The sequence below is a fragment of the Podarcis vaucheri genome (assembly GCF_965113315.1).
Source record: "Podarcis vaucheri genome assembly, chromosome: 4".
NCBI lineage: Eukaryota > Metazoa > Chordata > Lepidosauria > Squamata > Lacertidae > Podarcis > Podarcis vaucheri.
Genome location: NC_138762.1, coordinates 18,321,507 through 18,348,932, shown reverse-complemented (window position 1 = coordinate 18,348,932; position 27,426 = coordinate 18,321,507). Strand labels below are relative to the sequence as shown.

The window sequence follows — 27,426 nt, the reverse complement described above, 5'->3', positions numbered from 1 at the left end:
AAAGTCAAACCATTGGAGAGTTACAGCTCCTGCTGTTGCTGTAGAGACTGATGTGGGAGAGACATGCTTTGTTGCAGCTGGGGAAGATGAAGGCATCCACTTGTGCTGCTGCAGATGCACCAAGGCGCTGCTCCCAATGGTCATTTCTCCTCTGGTCACTGCTGACCTGACCGCATGTCTCCAGGGATTCCCAGTCATCTGCAAGAGATTCCCACACGGCAGGGTTGATGTTAATACTCTTCATGTCATGTTTGCAGAAATCCTTGTAACATAGAGTTGGTCTACTGTCATGAACACAACAGCCCAAAACCAGGAAGGACAGCCTGAGATAGAAGGCATGCAGGCAGGCAGGCAGAAGGAAAACAGAGAGACTTGCAGATTTCTCAGACAGCTGGAACCAGTGGGCTGATGCCTCGTCCTCCCTCTGAAGCTGGCAGGAATGAGGCTTAGCAGCTCAGGAGAGGCGGGCTGGATGAGAGCCGGCTCTTTGAGGAATCACAGTCACTCACAACACCAGGGAGGTAGAGCATTTCCTCACCGGAAGAGGAGGTAGCTGAACCCATCAGTCCTAGGACTAGACAAATGGGAAAAGTCCAAGGCAGAAGACGTAGGAGGTTCAAGATATTCTGCAGTAGCCGGAAGGATTCTTCAGAGGGGTCAACTTGATTGTGATGGATGCTCGCAGAGAGCGGTCGGAGGCTAATTGCTTGTGTGCAATAAATCTTCTATTAATTACCTCTTGTGTGCTGTTTTCTCAAGCCGGCAGCCAGCAAGCTCCTGACAATGGGCCTGGTGCCTGAAGCCAGCTCCCTGTAGAGCACGTCTTTGGGGATCCTGCCATCTTCCATTCTGTGGACATGACCAAGCCAGTGTAGAGGTTGCTGAGACAGGAGTGTGAACGTGCAGGGAATGTGGGCTTGGGGGAGAGCACCTCTTTGTTTCGGACTCGTGTCTTGCCATGTGATGCTCAAAATCTTCCTGACACAGCACATGTGGAATGTGTTGAGTTGACGCTTCTGATGGGAGTAAGTTGCCCATATCTTACTACCTTAAAGCAGCATGCTCAACGTGCAAGCCTGGTAGACCTTCCTCTTGGTATTGGACGTTAGCGTTGCATTCCCTTTTGGAGAGGCGAGCCATTGCCATAGTTGCCTTGCCCAACACGTTTCTCCAGCTCAGCATCGATGGAGAGGTTACTTGTTATGGTGGAACCCAGGTAGACAAAATCATCTACCACCAGCTTGTGGTCACCAGTGCTGATGTGTGGAGTGCTGGCAACATCTCCTGACCCATGTTGTTGGTGTTTTTCCGGCTAATGGTAAGGCCAAACTCCATGCACGATTGGGCAAATCAATATAGTAACAATCACAGATAAATCATGCAACAGAAGAGGAATTAAAGTATCGCCATACGCTTCACCCCTCGCCAAAACTCTGGATGGAGAGGTACATCGTTACCTGTTGTCTGATGCAAAATAATTTAGGAAAACAGCACTCCTTCAATTTCATCTGAAAACAGTTGGGATATTCCTGGAAAGCATATATACAGTTGTTTTCTTTATTAATGTGTTGCCTTGGCTAGAACGTTGAATGATTGAGCAGCAATGTACTCCCTTCCCCCCCAAAGGACTCAAGGGACAGAAGAAAAATCAAAGTCATCAATCGAATTATAACTTAAAAGAACTCTGAGTAATACAGGGCCCTATTCTTAAGATAAACATACTCTTTTTCTCCGTTTTATAGATTGCTGCTCCTTGCTTATGAATTATTCACCTTTTACAATATGTCTTATTAGATAACATAGTGCTGTGGTTGTGTGTGTGATACCGCTAGAACAATCCTGGTTTTCCTCTAATAAAGGGCAGGCACTGTGACCGGTTTCTTCATACCCGCTTGCTGAGTCTGTCTGGTTGTAGATAAAAGTGATGGCTCAGTTTTGCACATCACAGTAAACCGTAGTTAATGCTTTACTTTGAACGCAGAAGTCATTCCCTAAGTGTGAGCGGCAGCAAACTTTGATTCTTGGCTTTACCGGTTGTCATTTGTTTGACTCGCTCAAGGTAAACCATAAACTAGGGTTTGATGTGACCTGCGGTTTACTGTGGCGTGTGAACACAGCCCCTGTATGACTCTTGTGCAGGGGAAATGTGGCAGCTGGACTTGGCTGGCTTGCTTTCTTTTTTAAAAAGAGGGTACAGTGGTGCCTCGCAAGACGAAAAGAATCCGTTCTGCGAGTGTCTTCGTCTTGCGGTTTATTCGTCTTGCGAAGCAAGCCCATTAGCGGCTTAGCGGCTTAGCGGCTTAGCGCTATTAGCGGCTTAGCGGGCTTAGCGGATCAGCTGATAAGCGGCTTGGCGGCTTAGCGGATCAGCTGATAAGCGGCTTAGCGGCTTAGCGGATCAGCTGTTAAGTGGCTTAGCGGATCAGCTGTTAAGCGGCTTAGCGGATCAGCTGTTAAGCGGCTTAGCGGCTTGGGAAAAAGGTGGGAGGGAAGGAAAAAAACCCCGCAGGAACTCGCAAGACATTTTCGTCTTGCGAAGCAAGCCCAAAGGAAATTCGTTTTGCGAAGCACCTCCAAAACGGAAAACCCTTTCATCTAGCGGGTTTTCCGTCTTGCGAGGCATTCGTCTTGCGGGGCACCAATGTATACAGCACAAGTTGAATGAATGAGAAAACTTCTGTGTTAAGGTAAAGGTAAAGGGACCCCTGACCATTAGGTCCAGTCGTCGCCGACTCTGGGGTTGTGGTGCTCATCTTACTTTATTGGCCGAGGGAGCCGGTGTACAGCTTCTGGGTCATCTGGCAAACCAGAGCAGTGCACGGAAACGCCGTTTACCTTCCCGCCAGAGTGGTACCTATTTATCTACTTGCACTTTGATGTGCTTTTGAACTGCTAGGTTGGAAGGAGCAGGGACCGAACAACGGGAGCTTACTGTCGTCGGGATTCAAACCGCTGACCTTCTGATCGGCAAGTCCTAGGCTCTGTGTGTTTGGGTAAAAACTATCAAATACGACAAGTGGCAATAACAAATACATTGGGTTTCCTATTCTAGTGCCTGAGGTTGCTATCAACCCCTAAGTCTTAAGTTTCACAATCTTGCAAAAACAATTCTATTTCCTTAGACTTGTCTCCCCCAAACTCCTAATGTACAGAGTTTCTTTCTACAGCCCTGTTTAGGGAAGCTTTTAATGTTTGATGCATTATTGTGTTGGAAGCCACCCAGAGTGGCTGGGGAAACCCAGCCAGATGGGCGGGGTATTATTATTATTAATAATAATAATAATAAAAATAATAAAAATAAAATAAATAAATTAAATTTATTATTACTACATAAAAACTGAAGGCACCGCTTCAGCCTTATGCTCCATATGTGTGTGAATGCACACACACACACACACACATTCTCAAACATTGCATGCATTTTGCGGCTGTAGGATAACTTGGTTAGCATTGCATGCCCTTCTTTTCATTTGCCTCGTTTAGTTTTATCCTGAACCCTGACACCGTTGGGGTTTTTTTTTTTTTTGCACAGTGGTGATGCTTTTGGCATTCCCTTCAGTCTGTTAACTATAATTCAGGCTGCCATGTTGCAATTCTGTTGACAGTCCCCTTGCTTCGTCCCTCAGCATGGTGTTACCGCCCATGACATTGGCGAGGGGCGACTGCGCCGTTGATCAGAAAACATCCCTGCATTTTGTTTCCTTCCCGTTTAACAAAATGTATATTACCACTTGATTGTAATAAAATCTCTTAAGTGGGTATTATCTCGCATGGCAGCATGGTTTTTTCAAGGCGCAGTCTAGCAATTCTCCTATCTGTTGTGTCGTGCGTCCCAGATCGTAGTTTAGGAATCACTGCCTTGGAGCCTTTTAGTATATAGTAAGAGCTGCCTCAATGGGACGTGGGTGGCACTGTGGGTTAAACCACAGAGTCTAGGACTTGCCGATCAGAAGGTCAGCAGTTCGAATCCCCGCGACGGCGTGAGCTCCCGTTGCTCGGTCCCTGCTCCTGCCCACCTAGCAGTTCGAAAGCACATCAAAGTGCAAGCAGATAAATAGGTACCACTCCGGCGGGAAGGTAAATGGCATTTCCGTGCGCTGCTCTGATTTGCCAGAAGTGGCTTAGTCATGCTGGCCACATGACCCGGAAGCTGTACGCCAGCTCCCTCGGCCAATAAAGCAAGATGAGCGCCACAACCCCAGAGTCGGTCACGACTGGACCTAATGGTCAGGGGTCCCTTTACCTTTACCTTTAAGAGCTGCCTGTAACACCACAGCTTTATTCGAAGGAGAAAATATCTGTGAAAGTAAGTCGGAATCTACCTGAATGTATAAACTGCAGTGTTTAAACTCTGAAAAGAGATGTTGGATTTCAAGGAAACCCAGGGGACTTGCTGTCATATTTAAAAGCTTTGCTGGTTAAATGAATCCACTGAGAATTCTACTCTGGACATTTCGTTGACATACTCTATTTCAGTTCTGCCACTTATTACTATCACTATTATTATTTATTAAACTTGGCCTTTATTGTAGAAAGCTGTTACAGATCTGAATACTGGCTGAAATTAAAACCTAGTATATAATTGTGTAGCTTTACTTTAAAGCAGTGAGGAATTCCGAAACGTGAATTTAGCAAGGCATTCTGAATAGACTGGATTTTTTTAAAAAATAAAAATTATTTATGCTTTTCAGATTTGTACATTTCACTAATTTTACAATCATTTTAACATTTCAAAACTTGACTTCCTTCCCCCTCTTTCTGCAGTTCCTTAAATTTATTTTTAATACCTTCTGCATATCCAAATTAACTTAATTTGCTCATTTATTCATCTGCTTTAAATATATACTCTTATAAAACTGCAGGTTTTTACAATAATCCTGTCAATGTTCTTATCTGTTTACAGTTTATCTGTAAATATTCAATAAACCATTTCTATTCTTGCATAAAACGTTTGTTGTCTTGATTTCTTATAAGTTTTTATATCCATTCTTCTTTTACTGAGACATCAGTTTATTTCCATTTGGGGGCAAGTTACATTCTTGCCACTGTAGTCGCATACATGAATAAGTTTCTATACAGTTTAGGTAGTTCTGTCCCTGTAATTCCCAAAAGAAAAGCTTCTGGGTTTTTTATCTTTTTTTTATTTTACAAAAGTTATTTTAAACATCCTTTTCATTTCCCAGTAAGCTTTAACCTTACTACAAGACCACCACATAGGATAAAAAGAACCTTCTTTCTCTTTACATTTTCAACACTTATTTGATTTAGATTTATACACTTTCGCCAATTTACTCCGTGTTAGATACCATCAATATATCATTTTTATATAATTCTCTCTTAGACCATAACATGCTGTCATTTTTATATCCATAATCCACCATCGTTCCCATGCGACCATGTTTACTTTATGACCAATATCTATTGCCCAGCACTTTTACATTACATTCCAACAGGTCTCTCTCCAGCTGGATTTCTTTTGATACTCTTACGGCTTCCTTCATATTCTTTTCCAACGCCCTTGGGAAATGCTGGAGCTGTCAAGGAGAATCCTTAGCTCCCCCACCTAATTAGTCAATTGCTTTAATATGCATTTCTGGATTATCAATCCCTCTTTATGATACTGAAGGAAGTGTGCTGATTTTCAGGTTAACCACAAAGGATGTTCATCACCGTCGTAAATACTCTCCTTCGTTCCGTATTAACATCCACACTGTGTAGAATCAAAACAGCTTTTCCTCCCAGCTAAATAACTTAGCCCTTAATTCACAGGCCCGCTGATAATTTATCAGGGTTCAGTTAACATGTCGGTTGACCAAAGCTCAATCTCCTACACTGTCCCCAGGATTTAACTCTCTGGAGTTGCATCCCGATTATGTATTCTGTTGCTTGCCAGTCTCTTGCTTTAAACAACCTACTTATGGGTAAAGAAAACTCCAATTATTGGAGATGAGGCCACATGTGTCCTGCACTCAGTTGGTCTCACGTTGTGGAACTGGCTTGACAGATGACGAGAGGAGACTATTGTTTTGCACCAGGAATATCACGGCAGTAGAGAAATGATTGATCACAGATTAGGGCAGATTAGCAGGCTAAATTTGGAACATTTTAGCTTCTTAGAGCACCATTCAGTTTCTCTGAACAATTTTATGTGTAAGTGAACTCTTAAAAAAAGAAAAAGACACAGCTTTTTTTAACTTGCATTAATTACAGGTTTTTCCAGGTCCTCTGTTTCCCCCCAGTAATGCTCCCAAAAATTATTTCAATACATTATGGTTGTTTTCTGTCAGTTTGGAGCCCTCTTGGGCAACAGGTGTGAAACCTATAGCCCCAAACTGGATATTGCACTTTTTGGCTATTTCCTCCGTAATTAAGGTGCTTTTTCAGTGAAAACCTATTCCTTACCGATGACCAGAGAGGCTGATAATTTTATTAGGGTCATAGGCTATCAAAAGCAACAACAATAGGTGACTGCATTTGTTCACCCCAAATGGGGACAAACACCCCATTTTTAGATGCCTGGACCATAGACTAATAAGGCTGCTATCTGTCCCCCCCCCCCGCTTACAACACTTTTATTTTCCAGTCAGCTAAGAGAGAAACAGAACATTCTGTTCCCTCTGCAGATATCATAGCAATTTTTACCCTCTGTGGAAGGCAATAAGTTCACCAGCAGCAGAAAAAAAAGGCCAAATCAGGGTACTTGGGTTTGCTGGCAGAATATCAGTCTTGAAACTCAAATCTATTGATGACGAAGAAGAAGGAAAAAACAAACCCTGTGCAGCTTGTAAATTAGGTAAAGATTCGATTAAAGGAAAATTTGCAAAAGAAAAAGTCAGTTCAGTTATGAACTGCCTTCTAAAAGAAACCCACTGTTTCCTGCCTATTTGGTAATGGAGGATATTTGGATCCTGGGACATTTTAGGGTGGTGCAAACCACTGCTAATATCTCGAATTGGGCTTGGTGGCACACAGTTCTGGAGCTACCGAGGGTGTTTCTTAATGTGCCTCTTAGGGAACTGTGTTTCTGAACACTTACGCACATGGTTTACAAAGCTGAGCATGAGTTCTGGGGCTCAGCACTTTTCTTTCACCCCTCTTCTATCATCTGTGATCCCATCCACATTTGTTTTTCTGGTTCGTTGGCCAGTATTAAGCCAGTGTTCTCTGGTTCGTATAGTAAAAGCTATGGTTTTCCCAGTAGTGATGGATGGAAGTGAAAGCTGGACCATAAAGAAAGCTGGACCATAAAGAAGGCTGAAGGAGGAGTGTTTTATTCCTGATCTTGGCTTCACAATCCATGGTTTATGAAGCCAGGAACGATTATGCAAGCCACATCAAGGAAACCAATTGCTTTTGTCCAACCAGTTGATCATTAAAGTATATATTTATTGTAACAAACTTTAATTCTATAGAAATACCTCCCCATTGTTTGACAGGTTAGTTGACCAAATCCCTTTTGACTGGTCAGATTCCTAACGGTAGGTTTTGCATCCTTACTGACCACATGGACTTTTCAAGTTTTTTCCACCCATGAATTTAATCAGAATAAGGAATGTGTCTGTTTGCTTAGCTCAGGGAGATCATATCGCTGTTGTTTGCCCTTCTTTGCATGTCACATGACACACATTCCTAGATGTAAGGATGTTTACTCTGAGGAACTTTGCTGCAAAGTGACAGTGATTAAAAGCCATTTGGAAACTGGAAGTGCCATTATCCCTTAGTGGAGTCGTGGAAATGTAACAATGGCGTTTTCGAATTCATCAAATCATTCCTCCCAACCAATCTCTGGCAGAATGCTAATGATAAAATAATTGGCAAGGCTCTAATAAACGTAATTTAGATTTTGTGTATGAATGAAAATGAATATTGAATTTACACTTTGATCGTCTTTGCATCTTTGGTAAGCTGTGCTCTTGCTAAGCTGAGAAAATGTGCGATGATTGCAGTGAGCTCAGAAATTATTTTCCGTTGTTTGAAATAGGCCTTATTTTTAATTCAAAAAAAGGGAAGGGAAGAAACTTCAAGGAAATAACGGATTCGTAAGCATGATGATGATAGCAGACAATGAACTGGGGAGTTGGAAATTACTTGACAGATAAAGCTTGACAGACCAATTGCTTGTCGTCAGACATCTATGCCTGATTCAGAAGATGACTACTATGTAGGTCTCAGGTGTTGTCGTAGAACCACAAATAATCAGCAGCAGTGTGTTTGTGTTTTTATGTACATGAGAGAACTACAAACTTCAGAAGTCTTGGAATCTTGGAATACCCTCCTTTTTCCAAGCTAAAGGCTAGAGCATTTTGGGCTTTTAAGGTTGTATTTATCAATGTATTAATTTTTAACCATCAGCAACATGAGCCGGCGCTATTTTCCAACTTGCATTTTTTTGGTTTGTTTTAAAAATTTCTTTTCTGAAAGCTACCTTGGTGGATTAAATGTTTCAAAAATAAATGGGGTGTGCCAAAAGCACATTTGAGTCCAGCGTCGTCTTCTGGCAGTGACCAGTCTGAAACCCATAAATAGGTACTGAGTGCTCCCCTGCCCCGCCCCCCATATTTCTGGCTCCCAGCAACTGGTGGTAGCCATTGTGAATTTGTGTCATTCTAATCTGTTACAGTATCGTAACTTTTGCATGTTTTAAAGTACAGTCATACCTTGGATCACGAACACCCTGAAACTTGTCTGTTTTGGCTCCCAAACGCCACAAACCCGGAAGTGATGGTTCTGGTTTGCGAACGTTCTTTTGGAACCTGAACAATCCAACAGGGTTTCCGTGGCTTCCGAGCGGCTGCAGGAGTTTCCTGCAGCCAATCAGAAGTCGCGATTTGGTTTTCAAACGTTTTTGAAGTCGAACGGACTTCCGGAACGGATTTCCATTCAACTTCCAAGGTACGACTGTACGGTTTTGAATTTTGTGGTTTTGTCTCTTTGTAAACCTTTTTTTTGAGGTTTGTTTGTTTTTTTACAATCCAGCGGTATATACATTTTATGAAATAAATAAATAACCCTCTTTTAAAGCCATCTACGTTAGTGGCCATCACTGCATGCAATTGGAAGAAATTCTGTGTTTGAACGATGTGCTGCGTCTAGAAACTTTTGTCCTTAATCTTCTGACATTCAGCTTTATTGTTTGTTCCCGAGTTCTTGTACGTATTATGAGACAGGGAGAAAAGCCTTCACGTCTTCCCTTTCCCCCCACACCTTGCATAATTTTAAACATCTTGATCATGGCTGCACTTAACACGCCTTTTCTCTAAGCTAAGACACCCCAAATACTGACTGGCTTTCCTGCACCTTTTCCAAGTCCACAGTATCCTTTTTAATACCCAGAATGGTGCACAGTATTGCAAGTCTGGTCTCGCCATAGATTTGCATAATGGCAATGTGGGGTGCGGGTGGCGCTGTGGGTTAAACCACAGAGCCTAGGACTTGCCGATCAGAAGGTCGGCGGTTCGAATCCCCATGACGGGGTGAGCTCCTGTTGCTCGGTCCCTGCTTCTGCCAACCTAGCAGTTCGAAACCACGTCAAAGTGCAAGTAGATAAATAGGTACCACTCCGGCGGGAAGGTAAACGGCGTTTCTGTGCGCTGCTCTGGTTCTCCAGAAGCGGCTTAGTCATGCTGGCCACATGACCCAGAAGCTGTACGCTGGCTCCCTCGGCCAATAAAGCGAGATGAGCGCTGCAACCCCAGAGTCTGTCCCGACTGGACCTAATGGTCAGGGGTCCCTTTACTTTTAATACAATACGGGCAGTTTTCTGTTAATTCCATTTCCTAATGATCCATAGCATGGGTTTTGCCTTTTGCATAGCCGTTGCACACTGGGTCAACATTTTCATCAAACTGTGCACTATGACCTGCCCCCACCCCGGTCTCTCTTTCCCGGTCAGATGGTCCCGGTTCAGACCCCTGAGCGAATATGTGAAATTATGAATTCTTGTGCCCCAAATTTGCATCCCTTTACATTTGTTTACATCAAATCAACTCCGCTACACATGCATTCTTGCTCTCTCTTCTCCCCCCTCCACCTCCTTTATTTCCTTAATTAATATTAAATGTGCAGCCCAAGTTCTTTAATTCTCTTTCTCTTTAAAAATCTAAATATATTCAACATAGCTCAGCACTTGAAACTTCAAGATGCGGGCAAAAAAAAAAAAAATGCATGCTTTGCTTATTGGGAAGTTGGGAGGGGGTAGTAACTTTCTCCCCATAAATGTAAACTTTGCTAATCATATTTAAAAGAAATTGGCGTGGGATTTTTTTTTTTATTGAAATGAGCCCGTATAAGGAAATTTTATTTAAGAATTGTTGCCTGAGGAAAGGGGAATTCTAAAGTAGTTTGCATCCCTTGGAAGCAGCACGAATGTGCAGGTTTATCAAGTTTTGAAAGCTGTTCAGTGCTACTTTTGCCTTGGCAGAATTTTTACCATGAATTTTTATTTGTTCTGTTCATGTATTTTAATTAGCAAACTGCGCAACCAGCAGTTAATGCTGGTTAGGGATGTGAGGAGGGGAGGTTATTAAAATCCTGTATAATATGGTCTCAGGCAAACTAAAGGCAGGGAATGTACACTGATGCGGAAATCACTTTGTGCCTGTCATTTGTGGAAGGGTAGAAACTATGGGAAATTAGGACTTCATTCCCCAACATGGTGCCCTCCAACTTATTTTGGACAAGAACTCACATCAGCCCCATGCAACACAGAGTTGTAATGCAATATCTGGAAGCACCAGATATTCTATTTACTTTTAATCAGTAAGTTTTTTCATATATAAATGGATGTCTGGGCATCCCTTGTACAGTGGTACCTCAGGTTACAGACGCTTCAGGTTACAGACACTTCAGGTTACAGACTCCGCTAACCCAGAAATAGTACCTCGGGTTAAGAACTTTACTTCAGAATGAGAACAGAAATCATGCAGCGGCGGCAGCGGGAGGCCCCATTAGCTAAAGTGGTACCTCAGGTTAAGAACAGTTTCAGGTTAAGAACGGACCACCAGAACGAATTAAGTTCTTAACCCAAGGTACCACTGTACTTAAACCTATAAACCTTACTATGAACTGTGGCAGACTTTTTATTTTATTTTTACTGCTGGAGTGGCAAACTTGAGGTTTCATTTATTAAAAGGCTTGGGATATGGATGTACCGGTAAATAGGCATTGAGGCTTCAGTTTGAAGTCCTTGAGAGAACTTAATTCATCTGTGCAACAGTGGGAGGCAACTAGGAACTGTCAATGGAACTGCTCATTTTTTGACGGCTCGTTTTATGCTGGTATCTGTAACAGGAATAGAATTCATTTAGTTTACAGATGAATGACCTAAAGAAAAGAATGTTGAGCAGAAAGGGTGTAAAGACCTTTCAGAACAGTGTGGGTAGAGAATTTGTGAAAGATTTGTTTTGAGACCAAACTAGATGTAGACTTTCTCAAATAGTTTGGTGGAGTCTATGTGTTGTTGTTGTTAATTTATACACCGCCCATCTGGCTGGGTTTCCCCAGCTACTCTGGGTGGCTCCCAACAGAATATTAAAAACATGATAAAACACAAACATTAAAAACTTCCCTAAACAGGGCTGCCTTCAGATGTCTTCTAAAAGTCAGGTAGTTGTTTATTTCCTTGACATCTGATGGGAATCCGTTCCACAGGGCAGGTGCCACTACCGAGAAGGCCCTCTGCCTGGTTCACTGTAAATTGGCTTCTCACAATGAGGGAACCACCAGACGACTCTCAGAGCTGGACCTCAGTGTCTGGGCTGAATGATGGGATGGAGAAGCTCCTTCAGATATACTGGACCGAGGCCGTTTAGGGCTTTAAAGGTCAGCACCAACACTTTGAATAATAATAAATAACAATAAATAACATAATAATTAATAATTAATAACTAAAATAATAAAAATAGAATAATATATATCGTAATATATAACTTATTATTATATAACTTCTTCTTCTTATTACTACTACTACTACTACTACTACTATTTATTATTATAGTATACCGAGCCCCAGCCCCAGACAAATCTAGTCTGTGAGATAGGGAAAGAAGGTTTTAACTCTCTACTGCTATGTTACCGTTCAGAACTGGAGCCTCCCACACCTAACTGTTTGCAACTAGAGGAAAGCTTCTAGAGGTTTTTAGGTTAGATGGCTTTGCATTATAATACCTCACGTAAGGGATACTGCAGAACAAAAATCCAAAAAGCTACAGTTCCGTGCAGCCTTGCTTGGGAATGATTGCTGTGGAACTTGGCCAAACTTGAGTCTGAGCAAACACCCCCGGATTTATGTGGCGATAGAGAGAGGAGCATTTTCAAGCATAACTTCAGACAAGTGCGCTTATTTGCAGCTTGGCGTGTCATAGCTCAGTGGTGGCACTTGCATTCAGAAGGTGCCAGGTTCAGTCCCTGGCCTCTCCAGGTAAGACTGAGTTGAGTGGACTTGACTTGAAACCCTAAGGGAGCTGCTTGCGGAAAACTATAGGTAAAGGTAAAGGTACCCCTGACCATTAGGTCCAGTCGTGACCGACTCTGGGGTTGCGGCTCTCATCTTGCTCTATGGGCCGAGGGAGCCAGCATTTGTCCGCAGACAGCTTCCGGGTCATGTGGCCAGCATGACTAAGCCGCTTCTGGTGAACCAGAGCAGAGCACGGAAACGCCGTTTACCTTCCCGCTGGAGCGGTACCTATTTATCTACTTGCACTTTGACGTGCTTTCGAACTGCTAGGTTGGCAGGAGCAGGGACCGAGCAACGGGAGCTCACCCCATCGTGGGGATTCGAACCGCCGACCTTCTGATCAGCAAGTCCTAGGCTCTGTGGTTTAACCCACAGCGTCACCCGCGTCCCTTACAGAAAACAATACTTGAGGTAGATAGACCAGTGGTTTGACTTGGAATGAGGCAGCTTCCCATGTTGCTAGTGAATCTCTCACTGAATAAGTGGTGTTGAGTTCTGAAAAACGCCCATAGTTGGCAACGAGGGCCTTCAATTTTGATACAAGGCAGTCTTTTGTCCAGTCTCATGGATTTAATGTATTGAGCCAGCTAGAATCTTCTGGAAGTTGGCTGGATTAGAAAGGCACCTGTGAGGTTTGGACAGTGTCCCTCCTTCCCCATCTGATTTTTCTAATCTCTTCCTGCTTTAGATACTTCTATTCCCTCTCTCCCGCACTCTAGTTTCTTCTGACTCCCTGCCAAATTCTTCTTCGGATTGGTGGTTATCTTAGGTTAGCATGCAAGAAGGCTGTGGATTAGTCCTCCGTGCTTATGCAGATAAAAACCTCGTCAACTTGAGTATTGCTTGCTCTTATACTTTGCATATGCAAAATAACCAAGGCTTGCAGCTGAAGAGAGTTGCCCACGTGAGTCTTCAGAGGGTGGTAAAAGCCAGCTTTTATTCACACATGACACACACAGCCCCCAAACAGTTTCCCCCCACTCACACTGGACTTTAAACTGCCCGTGGATCTCCTAGTTTCATAGCACTGCTTTTGTCAGGTGGTAGCACACTGGATTTTATAAGAGGCATGTGAAATTAGGGTTGTTTTGGCTGGAGAGTTTCCTTCTTCCATTTGTGCTGGAACTCCTGGTCCAGCGGGATTGGCAGAAGGCTCAGGAGAGACAGAAAAGATGCACAATACCACACAAGACTTGCGCACTGGGTCCAGAGCCATAAGCGGATGACTCTTACCTTTGTATCGTAGGCCACTTCCCAGCCAATTCACACGTTCTTTTCTCTATCCAGGTAAGCACGAAGCATTATAATAGTGCAAGGGCCATTCAACCCAGGCAGAAGCACTCAAGAAGGACCTAGAGCAAGCCACTGTGAGGGGTTTGGCCTGCAGAGAGTCCCGAGAGCCTGATAGATTGCCTGGAGGGCACATTTGGCATGGGCTTCCCTATCTCTGGTATAGTGGTACCTCGGGTTACATACACTTCAGGTTACATACGCTTCAGGTTACAGACTCCGCTAACCCAGAAATATTACCTCGGGTTAAGAACTTTGCTTCAGGATGAGAACAGAAATTGTGCTCTGGCGGCACGGCAGCAACGGGAGGCCCCATCAGCTAAAGTGGCACCTCAGGTTAAGAACAGTTTCAGGTTAAGAATGGACCTCTGAAACGAATTAAGTACTTAACCCGAGGTACCACTGTATAGTGTTTTAGCATACCTCTCTCATCCTTCTGCACACAGAAGAAAGCAAACTACTTTGCTGGAGAGTGGTTCGTGGAAATGGCATGTGTAATGTGACAAATAATAATATTTCCCCAGCCACTCTGGGCGGCTTCCAACAAAGACCAAAAATACATTAAAATGTCACACATTAAAAACTTCTCCGAACAGGGCTGCCTTCAGATGTCTTCTGAATGTCAGGTAGTTGCTTATTTCTTTGACATCTGATGGGAGGGCGTTCCACAGGGCGGGCGCCACTACCAAGAAGGCCCTCTGCCTGGTTCCCTGTAACCTTACTTCTCGCAATGAGGAAACCGCCAGAAGGCCCTCGGCGCTGGATCTCAGTGTCTGGACTGAACAATGGGGGTGGAGACGCTCCTTCAGGTATACTGGGCCGAGGCCGTTTAGAGCTTTAAAGGTCAACACCAACACTTTGAATTGTGCTCTTCACCAGGAACTCACTGGCGCTGGGATAGCTCAGTCGGTAGAGCATGAGGCTCTTAATCTCAGCGTTGTGGGTTCGAGTCCCACATGGGGCAAAAGATTCCTGCCTTGTGGGGTGGGGGGTTGGACTAGATGACCCTAATGGTCCCATCCGACTCCACGATTCTATGAACCCAGAACAAACCCCCTAACCTAAGCAGGGGTTCTTGATCTTTCCAGTATCTAATAAGACTTCCATATTGACTCGTCTGGTGGCATACTCCTGCAGTAATTGCCCTGGAGCATGATTTGGTCTCACGTTGGTTGTTGGGAAAGCGGCATGCAGATATTAAATCAAATCGGATCAAGCATGAAAGTGAGACGAGAGAGGAAGTAATAATTAGCACAAGGTCTGCCATGGCAGATGACCCCTTCTTTTAAGTCAAACTGTTGTTGATCTATGGCAAATCCGGCAGCCGTGTATCTACAAGAAAGAATCCATTCTACCTTTCCTCCACCCTGAATATTTCAAGGGTGATCGATTTGTGGTCTGAAAAAGTGTCCTTTTGCACAAGAGTGTGCCATGCATAGAACCAGGAGTTTCTTGGCTCTTTTAGCTGGCTGGTGAAAGGTCATATTGGACCAAATCCAGGATAATCTTATCTGCCACTAAGCCATAAATTTCCACAATTAGAAGAGTAAGAGGCTAAGTGCCTGAAGACCACCAGAGTCCTCCAATACAGTGGTGCCCCGCAAGACGAATGCCTCGCAAGACGGAAAACTCGCTAGACGAAAGAGTTTTCCGTTTTGGAGGTGCTTTGCAAAACGAATCTCCTATGGGCTTGCTTTGCAAGACGACAATGTCTTGCGAGTTCCTGCTGGCTTTCCCCCCTTTCCCCCCCTTTTTCTAAGCCGCTAAGCCGCTTATCAGCTGATCCGATCAGCAGATAAGCCGCTAAAAGCCACTAATAGCACTAATAGCGCTAATCCGCTAATCTGTCAATGGGCTTGCTTCGCAAGACGAAAAAACCGCTAGACGAAGAGAATCATAGAACGGATTCTTTTCGTCTTGTGAGGCACCACTGTACTCAGTTTGAAAATCCATGGCTCCAAAGCCCTTTGGACTTCTCGTTTCCTGGTTTGCTTTTCTTGCTTGGTGCTATAAATCTCTCAGAATTGTAGATTATGTTCCGCGCCGCTGAGGACGAAGAAGTCATGGTGACTCTCAGCTGTATTAAGGGCAGTTTTAATTATTCGACATTCAACTTAACCACCATTTGATTACACAGTATTTATCTCTTGAGCCTGCTTTCTAATGCCGTCTCTCGCCAGACATTCCGCTGTGTGAAATAGCAGAAATTTACAACGTAATTGCATGGTTTTGTTTTCTCCAGCGCAAATTCCTATGCTTTAATGGCAGTTCAGCAATGCCAAACTCCACACTCATTTTCCCCTATTGTACACTTTCTTTCTGCTTCTTTTGGCAGGTTATCCTTGGGAAAAGGGGGGTTGGTGTTTTTTTTTTAAGGAGTCTTGATTCAAACCTCAACTGGAATCTATGCAAGATTCTACGGAGAAGGGTCTTCTGTACCCTATAGGGATCTGCCAACAAATCTAGTTGTCTCAGCTGTTGCACCTCCTATAAACCTCTAGTCTCTTGAGTTTAAACCTGGGGTGGCATATAGGTACTGTGCAGAGAACCAAACTGTGACTTTTGAGTTACTGGTCTACAGCCTTTAGTCATTAATGGGCAGAGCAATTTATGATTCAGACTCACTGTGCTGGAGGGGATTTGGATGGGGTGAAACTGTCATTGAAATTCTATTCATTATTGATCCAGAGCAGAACTCTGATGTATAGTTAGCAGAGTAACAATTCAAAGTGTTGGTGCTGACCTTTAAAGCCCTAAACGGCCTCGGTTCTGTATACCTGGAGGAGCGTCTCTACCCCCATTGTTCAGCCCCGGAATCTTAGATCCAGCGCCAAGGGCCTTCTGGCAGTTCCCTCATTGCGAGAAGTGAGGTTACAGGGAACCAGGCAGAGGGCCTTCTCGGTGGTGGTGCCCGCCCTGTGGAACACCCTCCCTTCAGATGTGAAGGAAATAAGCAGCTATCCTATCTTTAAAAGACATCTGAAGGCAGCCCTGTTTAGGGAAGTTTTTAATATTTAATGCTGTATTGTTTTTAACACTTGATTGGGAGCCGCCCAGAGTGGCTGGGGAGACTCAGCCAGATGGGCGGGGTATAAACAAACAAACAAATAAATAATAGTAATAATAATAATTAGTAACAACTTAAACACGTTGCAGGATTCCCCAAAAACAGACCAGAGGCAATTGTATTTCATCCAGTAGAGCTTTACTGCTGCTGACGGCAAATGAGCATAATGGTCACAAATCCAATACATTCAGGGTTGGCACTGTCCATAAGAAATCCAGTTGCAGCAGACTTAGCTCAAACTTACGATGCAGTGGTACTTTGGCTTAAGAACAGCTTAGTTTATGAACAATTTGGATTAAGAATGCTGCAAACCCGGAAGTAGGTGTTTTGGTTTGTGAACTTTGCCCTGGAAGCAGAACATGTTCCACTTCCTGTTGAGTGTGTTCCATTTGTAAATTGAGTCTCCCGCTGCTATGGGAAAGCACGCCTTGGTTTTAGAATGCTTTGGTTTAAGAACGGACTTCTGGAACGGATTATGTTCATAAACCAAGGTACCACTGTAAATAAGTCTAAACCTTAACACTAAGCAGACTATGTACAGAACACCATACCAGAATGAAAAGAGACAGAAAGAGAAAATGAAACCCATGCTCCTTCTGGACTTACTATTACAGTGGTACCTTGGGTTACATACGCTTCAAGTTACAGACTCTGCTAACCCAGAAATAGTACCTCGGGTTAAGAACTCTGCTTCAGGATGAGAACAGAAATCGTGCTCCGGCAGCGCAGCGGCAGCAGGAGGCCCCATTAGCTAAAGTGGTACCTCAGGTTAAGAACAGTTTCAGGTTAAGAACGAACCTCTGGAACGAATTAAGTACTTAACCTGAGGTACCACTGTATTGTCAGCATGACCTTGACTGAAAGAACCAGTTTAAACCAGCTGCACTCAGCTTCTCTGAAGGAATAACCCAAACATCATGAGCCTTCAGCTTGCTTCTTTCACGCAGAGGAGCTTCCAGAACCCTCTTGAATTTAATTAGAGTAGGAAAGATCTCTGCACATCAGGTCAATACTTTCTGCACCAAGAAATTAAACTGACAGGAGGTGCCCGGACTGGTTCTGCTGGCTTTTGCTGTCATTGGAGATCCACCGCTGCTTGTGAGCAGCCCAGTGCACCTGCCCAAAGCAGCAGGTGAGTGGAAACTACCACTGGCAGAGATTTTGGGGGCGCAGCTGTGCTGACACACAATCCTCTGGGTCCTGAGCCAGACAATCTGGGCTTCTTTATTGCACCAGCCTTGGAGCTGGCTCAGCAAAGGGGCATTTTCCTATAGACACCCGCCCCACTTCATCTTACAAGAAAGGAAATTCCGACTAAGCATTCGGGGGGGGGGGACTTTCTGACAGTAAGAGCTGTTCAGCGGTGGAACAGATTCCCAAGAGAGGTGGTGGACTCTCCTTCCTTGGAGGTTTTTAAGCAGAGGTTGGATGGCCACCTATCATGGATGCTTTAGCTGAGATTCCTGCATTGCATGGGTTGGACTGGATGACCCTTGGGGTCCCTTCCAGCTTATTCAAATTCAAATTCAAATTTTTATTTATACCCCGCCCTTCCCGGTTCAGAAAACGAGGCTCAGGGTGGCTAACAACAAATTTAAAACACTTAATTGATGCAACAAAAAACAGCATAAAATACAGCTTAAAACGTGAATAACAATAAATTCAGAATTCAAAAATCAATTTAGGGGGAAAATCCATTCAATAAACATTAGATGATCACCAGGGCTAGTTGGCTAAATTAGTCCTATTTGGCCAGCGAGGAGACCAAGGGAGAATTAACTGTGGAATCCCAGAGCGGGTAATCTTCATAAAAAGGGGGAAAGGAGGGAAGGAAGGGGAATAAAAGATCAGGCCAAGTTCAGATTGAAAGCCAGGTGGAATACCTCTGTCTTACAGGCCCTGTGGAAGGAGGTTAAATCATGCAGGGCCCTGGTCTCATGGGACAGAGCATTCCACCAGGTTGGAGCCATCACTGAAAAGGCCCTGGCCCTGGTGGCGAATAATCTGACTTCCTTAGGGCCTGGGACCTCTAAACTATGATTATTCATGGACCTTAAGGTCCTCTGCGGGGCGTACCAGGAGAGGCAGTCTCTGGCCAGCACAATTGGCAGGGTGGTGGATGCTACAGTGGCAATGCCACTCCACCTAGACCTCCTGCTACAGGCCAGTGGTTAGGATGGCAGCCTAAGGTGCCATGAGTGTTTTTTAAAAGTTGTCAATTAAACACACAAGAGCCGAGATGCCTCCACTCCCAGCTTGGTTTTTCTCTTCAATTTATTAAGTGCCTTTCTCATGGAATGCTGGCTGCCGCAGAAAAGCTAGCTAGCGCGACTTTACGATACGCTCCCTCTAACATTTCATGCAATAGATGCACGTGTAGGAATAATGCTTTTGTCTTTTGGGAGCGTTAGCGATTGCGAGCACACTGCTTCGGGCGGCTTATCCCAGGACTTAATTTGGATTTGGATCCCTCCTCCCGTGTTTATATTAGCCTTGCAGGAGAGAGAAGTTGACCTGCGTAGAAGCTGTTTAAAGAAGATAATGTACAGTGGTGCCCCGCAAGACGAATGCCTCGCAAGACGGAAAACCCGCTAGACGAAAGGGTTTTCCGTTTTTGAGCTGCTTCGCAAGACGATTTTCCCTATGGGCTTGCTTTGCAAGACGAAAACGTCTTGCGAGTGTTCCTATTTTTTTTTCGCTTCCCCCCTTTTTCTAAGCCGCTAAGCCGCTAATAGCCTTTTAGCCGCTAATCCGCTAAGCCTTTAATAGCCGCTAAGCCTTTAATAGCCGCTAAACCGCTAATAGCACTAATCCGCTAAGCCGCTAATAGGGTTGCTTCGCAAGACGAAAAAACCGCTAGACGAAGAGACTCGCGGAACGGATTAATTTCGTCTTGCGAGGCACCACTGTATTAGGCCAAAGCTTGAAGATACCTTAAGGGTTGCACCTATTCTCTTGGCAGCTCTTTCAGCTGTTCCCTCGTCTTCCTTCTTCCTGCACTTCTCTCAGAATGCTTTCAACAGCCTCCAAAACCATATTTTGATTCTTTTAAAAAATGTATTCAACTTGCGATTTGGCTGGTTGTGATTTGGGCATTTCTGATAGGGGTGCGCCTAATAGCTGATGCGGAAAAGTTGCAGTGGAACTTTTAACACTTAAAAAAGAAGATTTTTTCAGCAGGGTGTGAAGCGTATTTGGAAAGCTGAGTGACCAACAGTTCAGTTAAATTCACTGAAGTCTTAGTAAGGGGTCTTCAAATGCACTTGTCAGTTGACCATTGGTCCTTACTACCAGACGTGCGAGAGGAGCCACGAGGTCTTTCTTGAAGTTTATACGAAACCTCGCAGAGTCTCAAGAACTGGCGAGACATCTTGTTGGTTTTAAAGCGTTCCTCAGCTGAAAACGTGGCTGAAGATCAGCACATAACATGACAGCCCTTGCCCGTAGGCTAAAAGCCACAATACAGAAGGAAAAAGGGGATGAGGAGGAAAGAAGAAAATGAGTTAAGCTCAGACACCCATTTCTTCAAAGTTAAACATAATGGCAAGCTAGAATGGAAATTGGGTAGGGAGAGGAGAAGAAGAAGAAGAGTTTGGATTTGATATCCCGCTTTATCACTACCCGAAGGATTCTCAAAGCGGCTAACATTCTCCTTTCCTTCCTCCCTCACAACAAACACTCTGTGAGGTGAGTGAGGCTGAGAGACTTCAGAGAAGTGTGACTAGCCCAAGGTCACCCAGCAGCTGCATGTGGTGGAGCGGAGACACAAACCCGGTTCACCAGATTATGAGTCTACCGCTCTTAACCACTACACCACACTGGAGACAAACAAAACTGGTGTCTCTCAGCAGAGCGGATGGAGTGTACGTAACTGCTGTACTGTATTAATCTATGGTTTGGCTTAGTATGGAGCCATGGTTTAGCATTCTCCAGATTAACCACAAGCTGTAACCAAGGTTTGTCCAAGGTTTGGGGTAAGCTGAACCAGTGAATCATGAGCCCAAAATAAGCACAGAGGAGCCAAGCAGCCATGTTCTCCTGTCCTGGAGCCTGCCTGTCTGCTTGCACATTCACACAAAACTTAGTGTGAATTTGGCTTAGCTTGCCATGTGAACCAGGCCATGACTCTTAACCCGGATTTCAAATGGACCATCTGTGCATCACGTGCTTGGCTATCTGCATTTCAGATTTTTAAAATATGCATTAGTTTGCAAACTCGCGTTGCAAAGGAGTTAAGCATTTTCATGCTTAATTTTCTGCATGTGAGAAAAAGCTTACAGTGAAGCATCATGTATGGGGTGCCTTTTATTATTAATGCCCGGAAGCTGAATCTTCGTTGGGTGCACATTAAAATGAGTTGTTTGTGCCTTACCAGTTATGGTTGGATTGGCTTTTCCTTGAGGCCCAGACTGTATAATTACTCTCTTAGTTAAAATTTTAATGTTGTCAACAGGCGATGTGGAGGAAAGGGGATGTAGCCACCTCACTGTATAGAAACTCTCCAAGCTAATTTATTATTTGGCACGGCTGGCGGCATACAAATCGAAACTTCCTCAAAGGAGGACTGCAAACCGGCTCTTCGAATGTGTCACGTTTAAAGCTCTTGAGGACTCATCAGTATGGGTAAGAATCAGTTCTAATTTGGTGTGAGTTTGATCTCATTGCAGCATTTCAGTGGCTTTAAACACACACAGACACCATCAGTTATTTCACCAAAACCCCAGGCGTCCAGAGTGTTTTATTGCCAGGTGTTGATAGTTCAGTTTTGCTTGGTATGGGGCCTTGGAGTCCTCTAAGCAGATTTAGTTCCGACGTCTGTCATCCTCTCTAGGGGCAGTAATAAGAATGGGGAGTTCCTTAGCCCGAAGGAGTCTCAAAGTGGCTAACATTCTCCTTTCCCTTCCTCCCCCACAACAAACACTCTGTGAGGTGAGTGGGGCTGAAAGACTTCAGAGAAGTGTGACTGGCCCAAGGTCACCCAGCAGCTGCATGTGGAGGAGCGGAGACGCGAACCCGGTTCCCCAGATTATGAGTCCACCGCTCTTAACCACTACACCACACTGGCTCTCAGTGGGGAAAGCAGGTGAGCTAGGGCTTGGTAGCTGCATATAAAGCTGCCTTGTACTGAGTCTTGCCCAGTGTCATCTTCTCTGACTGGCAGAAACTGTCCAAGGTCTGCAGCTGGTGTTCGAAATTAGCCAGGTGCCAGGCGCATTTTGCTCCTGCCTTTCGACCACTTGCGACCAAGTGAAGATGCCTGGGTGCCAGGATGGCGCCTGACATTACACCATCTGGGGATCATTGGATCTGGACTGTTTTCACACACTAATACCCCGTCCTGTAGAATTCTATATTTTATCTTCACAGTTGGAATGAATTTTTGGCACCAAAACGTTTTTTCTGCACAGTCTGAGCAGGAACAGTCGCCATTAAGAGAAAGAGATAGGAAGAGGCTAATCCAAATGTGGACTGTCTCTGGATCAAGTGATTCTTCTTAAGTTCTCAAAGCTCTTATCCTAGCTGAAGGTTGTCATCGCTGGATCAATCACACTCAGCCCATCATTTGAAAAATAAGACTTGCCCCCAAATGGCAAGAAGACATTCTATTTTGGCCACTGTAACCTTGGTTTAAGGAGCCATTTGGCGCCCGGCTTATATATCTGAGTTTCTAACATTGATAGTCTGCAGTAGAGAAATACCTTTCTCACCATTTCTCACCATCTCTCACCTACGATGATGTGCGCTGGATCTGATCTGGGACTCTTCTGCATGTGGAGCATGTCCTCTGCACTGAGCGATGCAACTGAGTGTTGTGTGTGTCCCCCCCAAGGTCTAGGCAGAGAGTCTTTCCCATCGCCTTCTGCCTGGAAGGTTTTAACTGGAAATACCAGGGATTTGGCCTGGGATTTTGTCCCTTCAAAAGCACCTGCTCTTGTCACTGAGCTGTGGCCCTTCTGCCTCTCTTGCTAAGAGGCCTTGGTGTTTTCTGAGCAATAACTTAGCAGCTCGGCTGGTGCCATAACGAGACGTTCTGTTTGTGCAGCACCTTGGGTTTCCAAAAAGCTACATTTATCATTTAATGCAGAGCTGCTCTGCCAACCCTTGAAACAGCTTCTTTCCTTTTCCTTTTTCAAAAAAAAACGTTGTTTATTCACAGCATTCTCTATATTGTTTCTACCATGCAGCTGTTGCGTGGAAATGCAGTATTCCAAAAAAGAGGAAGAAAAGCCCAGGCACAACTGGAAACTCCTCAACAGGCTGATTATGGCTTGTTGAGCAATTGAGGCTGGTCCTCTATACTTAACTAAAATATACGGAGCGGTTTCCAGATATAGAGATGCCCAGTAGCATCAATTAAGCTCGGGAGGCGAGTAGGCTGTAGTTTCTCTGTTGTCTGTTCATGAGGGTGGGTGGGGTTGTTGGTTTCTCCAATGCAGGAGTAACATCTCAATTCTGCTGCAAGCTTGGCTTTTGTGTCAGGAGATTGTTCTCAGGTTGGCAAAGTGGCGACGTTTTGGGTCTTTTCCAGTGCGGCCCCCGAAAAGAGTCCCCGCGTGTACATTTATAGACCACCGCTGAGTTGTAATATGGAAAAAGCTCCCCACCTCTCTCAGCATTGTAACTGCAATATTGAAACTGATTTCAGATGCATGTGGCGGTCCAATAATGGAAGTAAAGGCTGTGTGTGTGTGTGTGTGTGTGTGCACGCACCATATACCAACTAGTTTGGTACAGTTAAAAGGTAAAGGGACCCCTGACCATTAGGTCCAGTCATGGCTGACTCTGGGGTTGCGGCGCTCATCTCGCTTTATTGGCTGAGGGAGCCAGCGTACAGCTTCCAGGTCATGTGGCCAGCATGACTGAGCCGCTTTTGGCGAACCAGAGCAGCGCACGGAAACGCCGTTTACCTTCCCGCTGGAGCGGTACCTATTTATCTACTTGCATTTCATGCTTTCGAACTGCTAGGTTGGCAGGAGCAGGGACCGAGCAACAGGAGCTCACCCCGTCATGGGGATTTGAACCGCCAACCTTCTGATCAGGAAGTCCTAGGCTCTGTGGTTTAACCCACAGCGCCACCCGTGTCCCTTGGTACAGTTTGTTCACTGTTAATAGAGTTGAGTTGAAAGGGACCCTGAGGGTCATGAACTTCTAACACGCCACCTTGCCTTCCCTCTAAACCAGTGCTTCCCAAACTTTGGTTTCCAGCTGTTGTTGGACTACAATTCCCATCATCCCTAGCTAGCAAGTCAGGGGTGATGGTAGTCCGAAAACAGCTGAAGACCTAAGTTTGGGAGACACTGCTCTAAAGTAAAACGTCCCCAAAGCTGCAACTGTTCCCCATAGGGGAATTGCTCCATTCCTTTGATTGTTTTGGTTGCCCTTTCTTGAACCTTTCCCAACTCTGCAGTATTCTTCCAGAGGTGAGGTAACCGGAACTCTACACAGTTATTCCCAGTGCAGTCTTGCCATAGATTAGTGTTAATGGCATTCGGAGAGTTTTATTTCTGATCACGCTGCTGATTTTTCCTACTGTGGCATCCTTAAGAAAGGCTAGTGAGCAGCATGGCATCATCAGCAGAGAGGGGAGAGATGAAGAACCGAATGGGGCATTATCAGGGACTGGCCGGATGCTGGGCAGGGGTGGCTGGATTCTGGGCACTGGGAGAAATGGGGGTTGGAGGCTGACTTGGAAGAAGGGATCGGGGAATTGGGGGAACTTGTAACAACTGGGAGATGAGAGCCAGAGGCAGGAGAAGGTGCAGGATTGGGGAGTGAAGAACAGGTGAGGGAGGAGGGAGGCAGAGGCCAGGTTAGTGTAGAATCTAGGGCTTCTATGCCTCCTCCTGCTGCCCTCACCTCTCCTGCTCCACTGTCTCCCAGGACCAGTAGAGGATGAAAGCGAGAGGAGCAGAAGGTTACACGCAGACATAGTCTTCACCTGCTTGCGTGCAGCTCAGGTGGGAAAGATACCTAAGCTAAGGTTAGGGGCGGAGCCTCTCTGTTGCAGCAACAGCCTCATTGGGTGCACACCCAAGAGTAGCTGAGAGATGTGGAACTTAATGGGCATGCCTCTTCCTAACTTGTAAGTGTACTTTTGACAAGAGTTAATTCCGTGCCTGCCAGCATCTGCAGGAAAAGGGTCTGGCTGGCTGGCAGCAACCCTGAACGGGAACACACTCTGCACTGCAGCATTTTCTTACAGGTTCCACTTAAAAAAAAATAATGGGGAAAAAAACTTACTTGCTGTTTTGCAGCACCAAACAAAAGATCCTGTCAGCTTTTGCTTTTGTTCACATCTTAGGTGAAACTCTAAATGAGTGATCAGCTCCTGTTTGTTTCAATTTTCAGTTTCAGTTTGAAACACTTAGAGCTATATAAATACTGCTCTCCAGAGAGTTAAGAAATGCTTTCGTTGCATAGCTGAAGCTCTTAAATGTTTCAGGGGAGAGGGGGAGAGAAGGTGCACCTCTAAGTATTCGTCACCGCTTTTGAATACGTCTCATAATCTGCAATTCCGGGCAATGCTCTTGAGACATAATCAACTTAGGCTTTCTAATGTATCTGGGAAAATTCTTGCAAATGTACTGTGACTTGCTTGTCTTTTAGTCGGTGCTTCACATCTTCCAGTGGGGGTGAAATGTTGCTGCCAAATACCCAGATTGGTGCCTTTCTCATTTTTGCAGCCTCTGCATTTATGCAACTTCACACTTTTGGCTTTCTCTGCAAGTTGATGTGAGCAAGCTATGTGCAACTACTTAGCTGAACTGGCTTGCTTCAGGAAGCCATTGTTCAGATGAACCACAGTTTAGGAGTTTGGACCTAACACTAAACTGTGGATAAACAAAAATGGAAGCCAATAACTTCCAGTCTCCTCTTAATGGCCATGCCCCGGGGGGGGGGGGTAGGGAAGTTGGTGCAATGGGGGGGGTTATTTTTTAATTTTTAAAGAATATGGGGAAATACTGAAGAGAGAGAAACTTAAATCTCAGCAGAAACACAGGAGATGATACAATCTTCTAGAGCCACGGACTCTTTGACAACCTGTCGGGAAGCTTCATATCGCTGCCTCTGCAACTCCCCCTCAGACACTCCCTCCTTGCTCCTTTTTTTTAATTGCATATTGCCGCAGGAGGAAATTAAACCTTGTCTTGATTCTGTTCGCTTATACACTTGCGCTGGGAACCTCAGCTGAACTGCGGCAAAGAATCTCGAGCAAGAAAGTTAGCAGAACTTCCTGCGTCGAAGACCTGAACTACGTGAGCGAGGGATCACATGGTAAAATCTTTCCTGAACCGTTCCACTTCTGATGGCAAGGGAGAGATGGCATGATCGAACTGCTGTTCCTTGCCCATGGAAAACTAGGTGCCAAGGAAAGGACTGTAGCCTAGCTTACTCCTGCTGAAGCAGTAACAGGCCTTAGTGAGCAGGAAGAGGCTGTGGCAGAGAACAGTCCAGAACCAGAGGCAAAAGAAGAGGCTTGACAGGAGAGGGAGGCAAGAGGCAGAGCTGAGTTGAGCTGGTGAGGAAGCCAGGCTGCCTCCCCTTCCTGCTGCAACAAGCGCCGCCACCACCCCGGTCTCCCAGGACCAGGAGAGGTATGAAGAGGGCGGAGCAAAGATAGGCAAGACCTCAGATTGCTTGTGAAGGAACAGGATGAGGAGGTTGGTTAGGCTGAGAAGCAGTGACTGGGCCAAGTTCACTCAGTGAGCTTCATTCTAGAGTGGGAATTTGAACCCTGGATTCTCACATCCTGGGCCAACACGCTAACCACTACACCACACTGGCTCTCATTTTTGGACATTGCTACCCAAAATTCTGGTGCTGGATGAGACTCTTGAGAGTCCCATGGACTGCAAGAAGATCAAACCTCTCCATTCTGAAGGAAATCAGCCCTGAGTGCTCACTGGAAGGACAGATCCTGAAGCTGAGGCTTCAATACTTTGGCCACCTCATGAGAAGACTCCCTGGAAAAGACCCTGATGGGAAAGATGGAGGGCACAAGGAGAAGGGGACGACAGAGGACGAGATGGTTGGACAGTGTTCTCGAAGCTACCAGCATGAGTTTGACCAAACTGCGGGAGACAGTGGAAGACAGGAGTGCCTGGCGTGCTCTGGTCCATGGGGTCACGAAGAGTCGGACACGACTAAACAACAACAACCCAAAAGCGATGTTAACAAGCTGGACACAAAGTTCAGAGGATTCTAAAGGATCTAGAAAAATAATTTGTTAGCATGAAATCCTGTGGGGATAGGTTTATTGCCTAGAGAATCAATTAGGGGTGGGCTTGGGGGAATGATAAAATGTGCTTATGGATATTTAAATATTTAACACAGGGATTTAAATGATTAGAAATTAGGAAATTAACTGTTTAGAAGTCTCTCAAAAAGAACTGAAAATGCCTCTGCCTATGTCCTTGAGGCGTAATAAAATGAAGGTAGAGTTATCTTTCTTCATTCCGGATCATTTCTACCCTGCTCACATTCAAGGGTCTAGGTCAACTTGCAACTGCTAATTTAAAAACTACGAGCAACCGTGTAATATTACGTTAACAATATTCCCAAAAATTACATTAAAAATGCCTCGAAGCATTAAAATAAGCTTAGCGCAGTGCTC

The 27,426-nt window shown here is 44.8% G+C and overlaps 1 protein-coding gene across 6 annotated transcripts in view; it reads left to right on the top strand.

Moving 5' to 3' along the window:
- Positions 1-27,426, top strand: part of SLC36A4 (solute carrier family 36 member 4) — a 109,395-nt gene that overhangs the window by 47,766 nt on the left and 34,203 nt on the right. The window contains exons 11-12 of one of the 6 annotated variants that reach the window (XR_014218755.1): positions 21,265-21,434; positions 22,179-22,345. The exons of 3 other annotated variants lie outside the window; for them this stretch is intronic. Coding sequence is in view for 1 of the 3 variants with exons in the window: in XM_082219402.1 (XP_082075528.1) it covers positions 21,265-21,305 (41 nt within the window). In the remaining 2 variants the exon portion in view is untranslated. Of the gene's footprint in view, positions 1-21,264; positions 21,656-22,178; positions 22,346-27,426 lie in introns of those variants that run through there. 2 more of the 6 variants (XR_014218754.1, XM_082219402.1) reach the window with 2 other exon arrangements.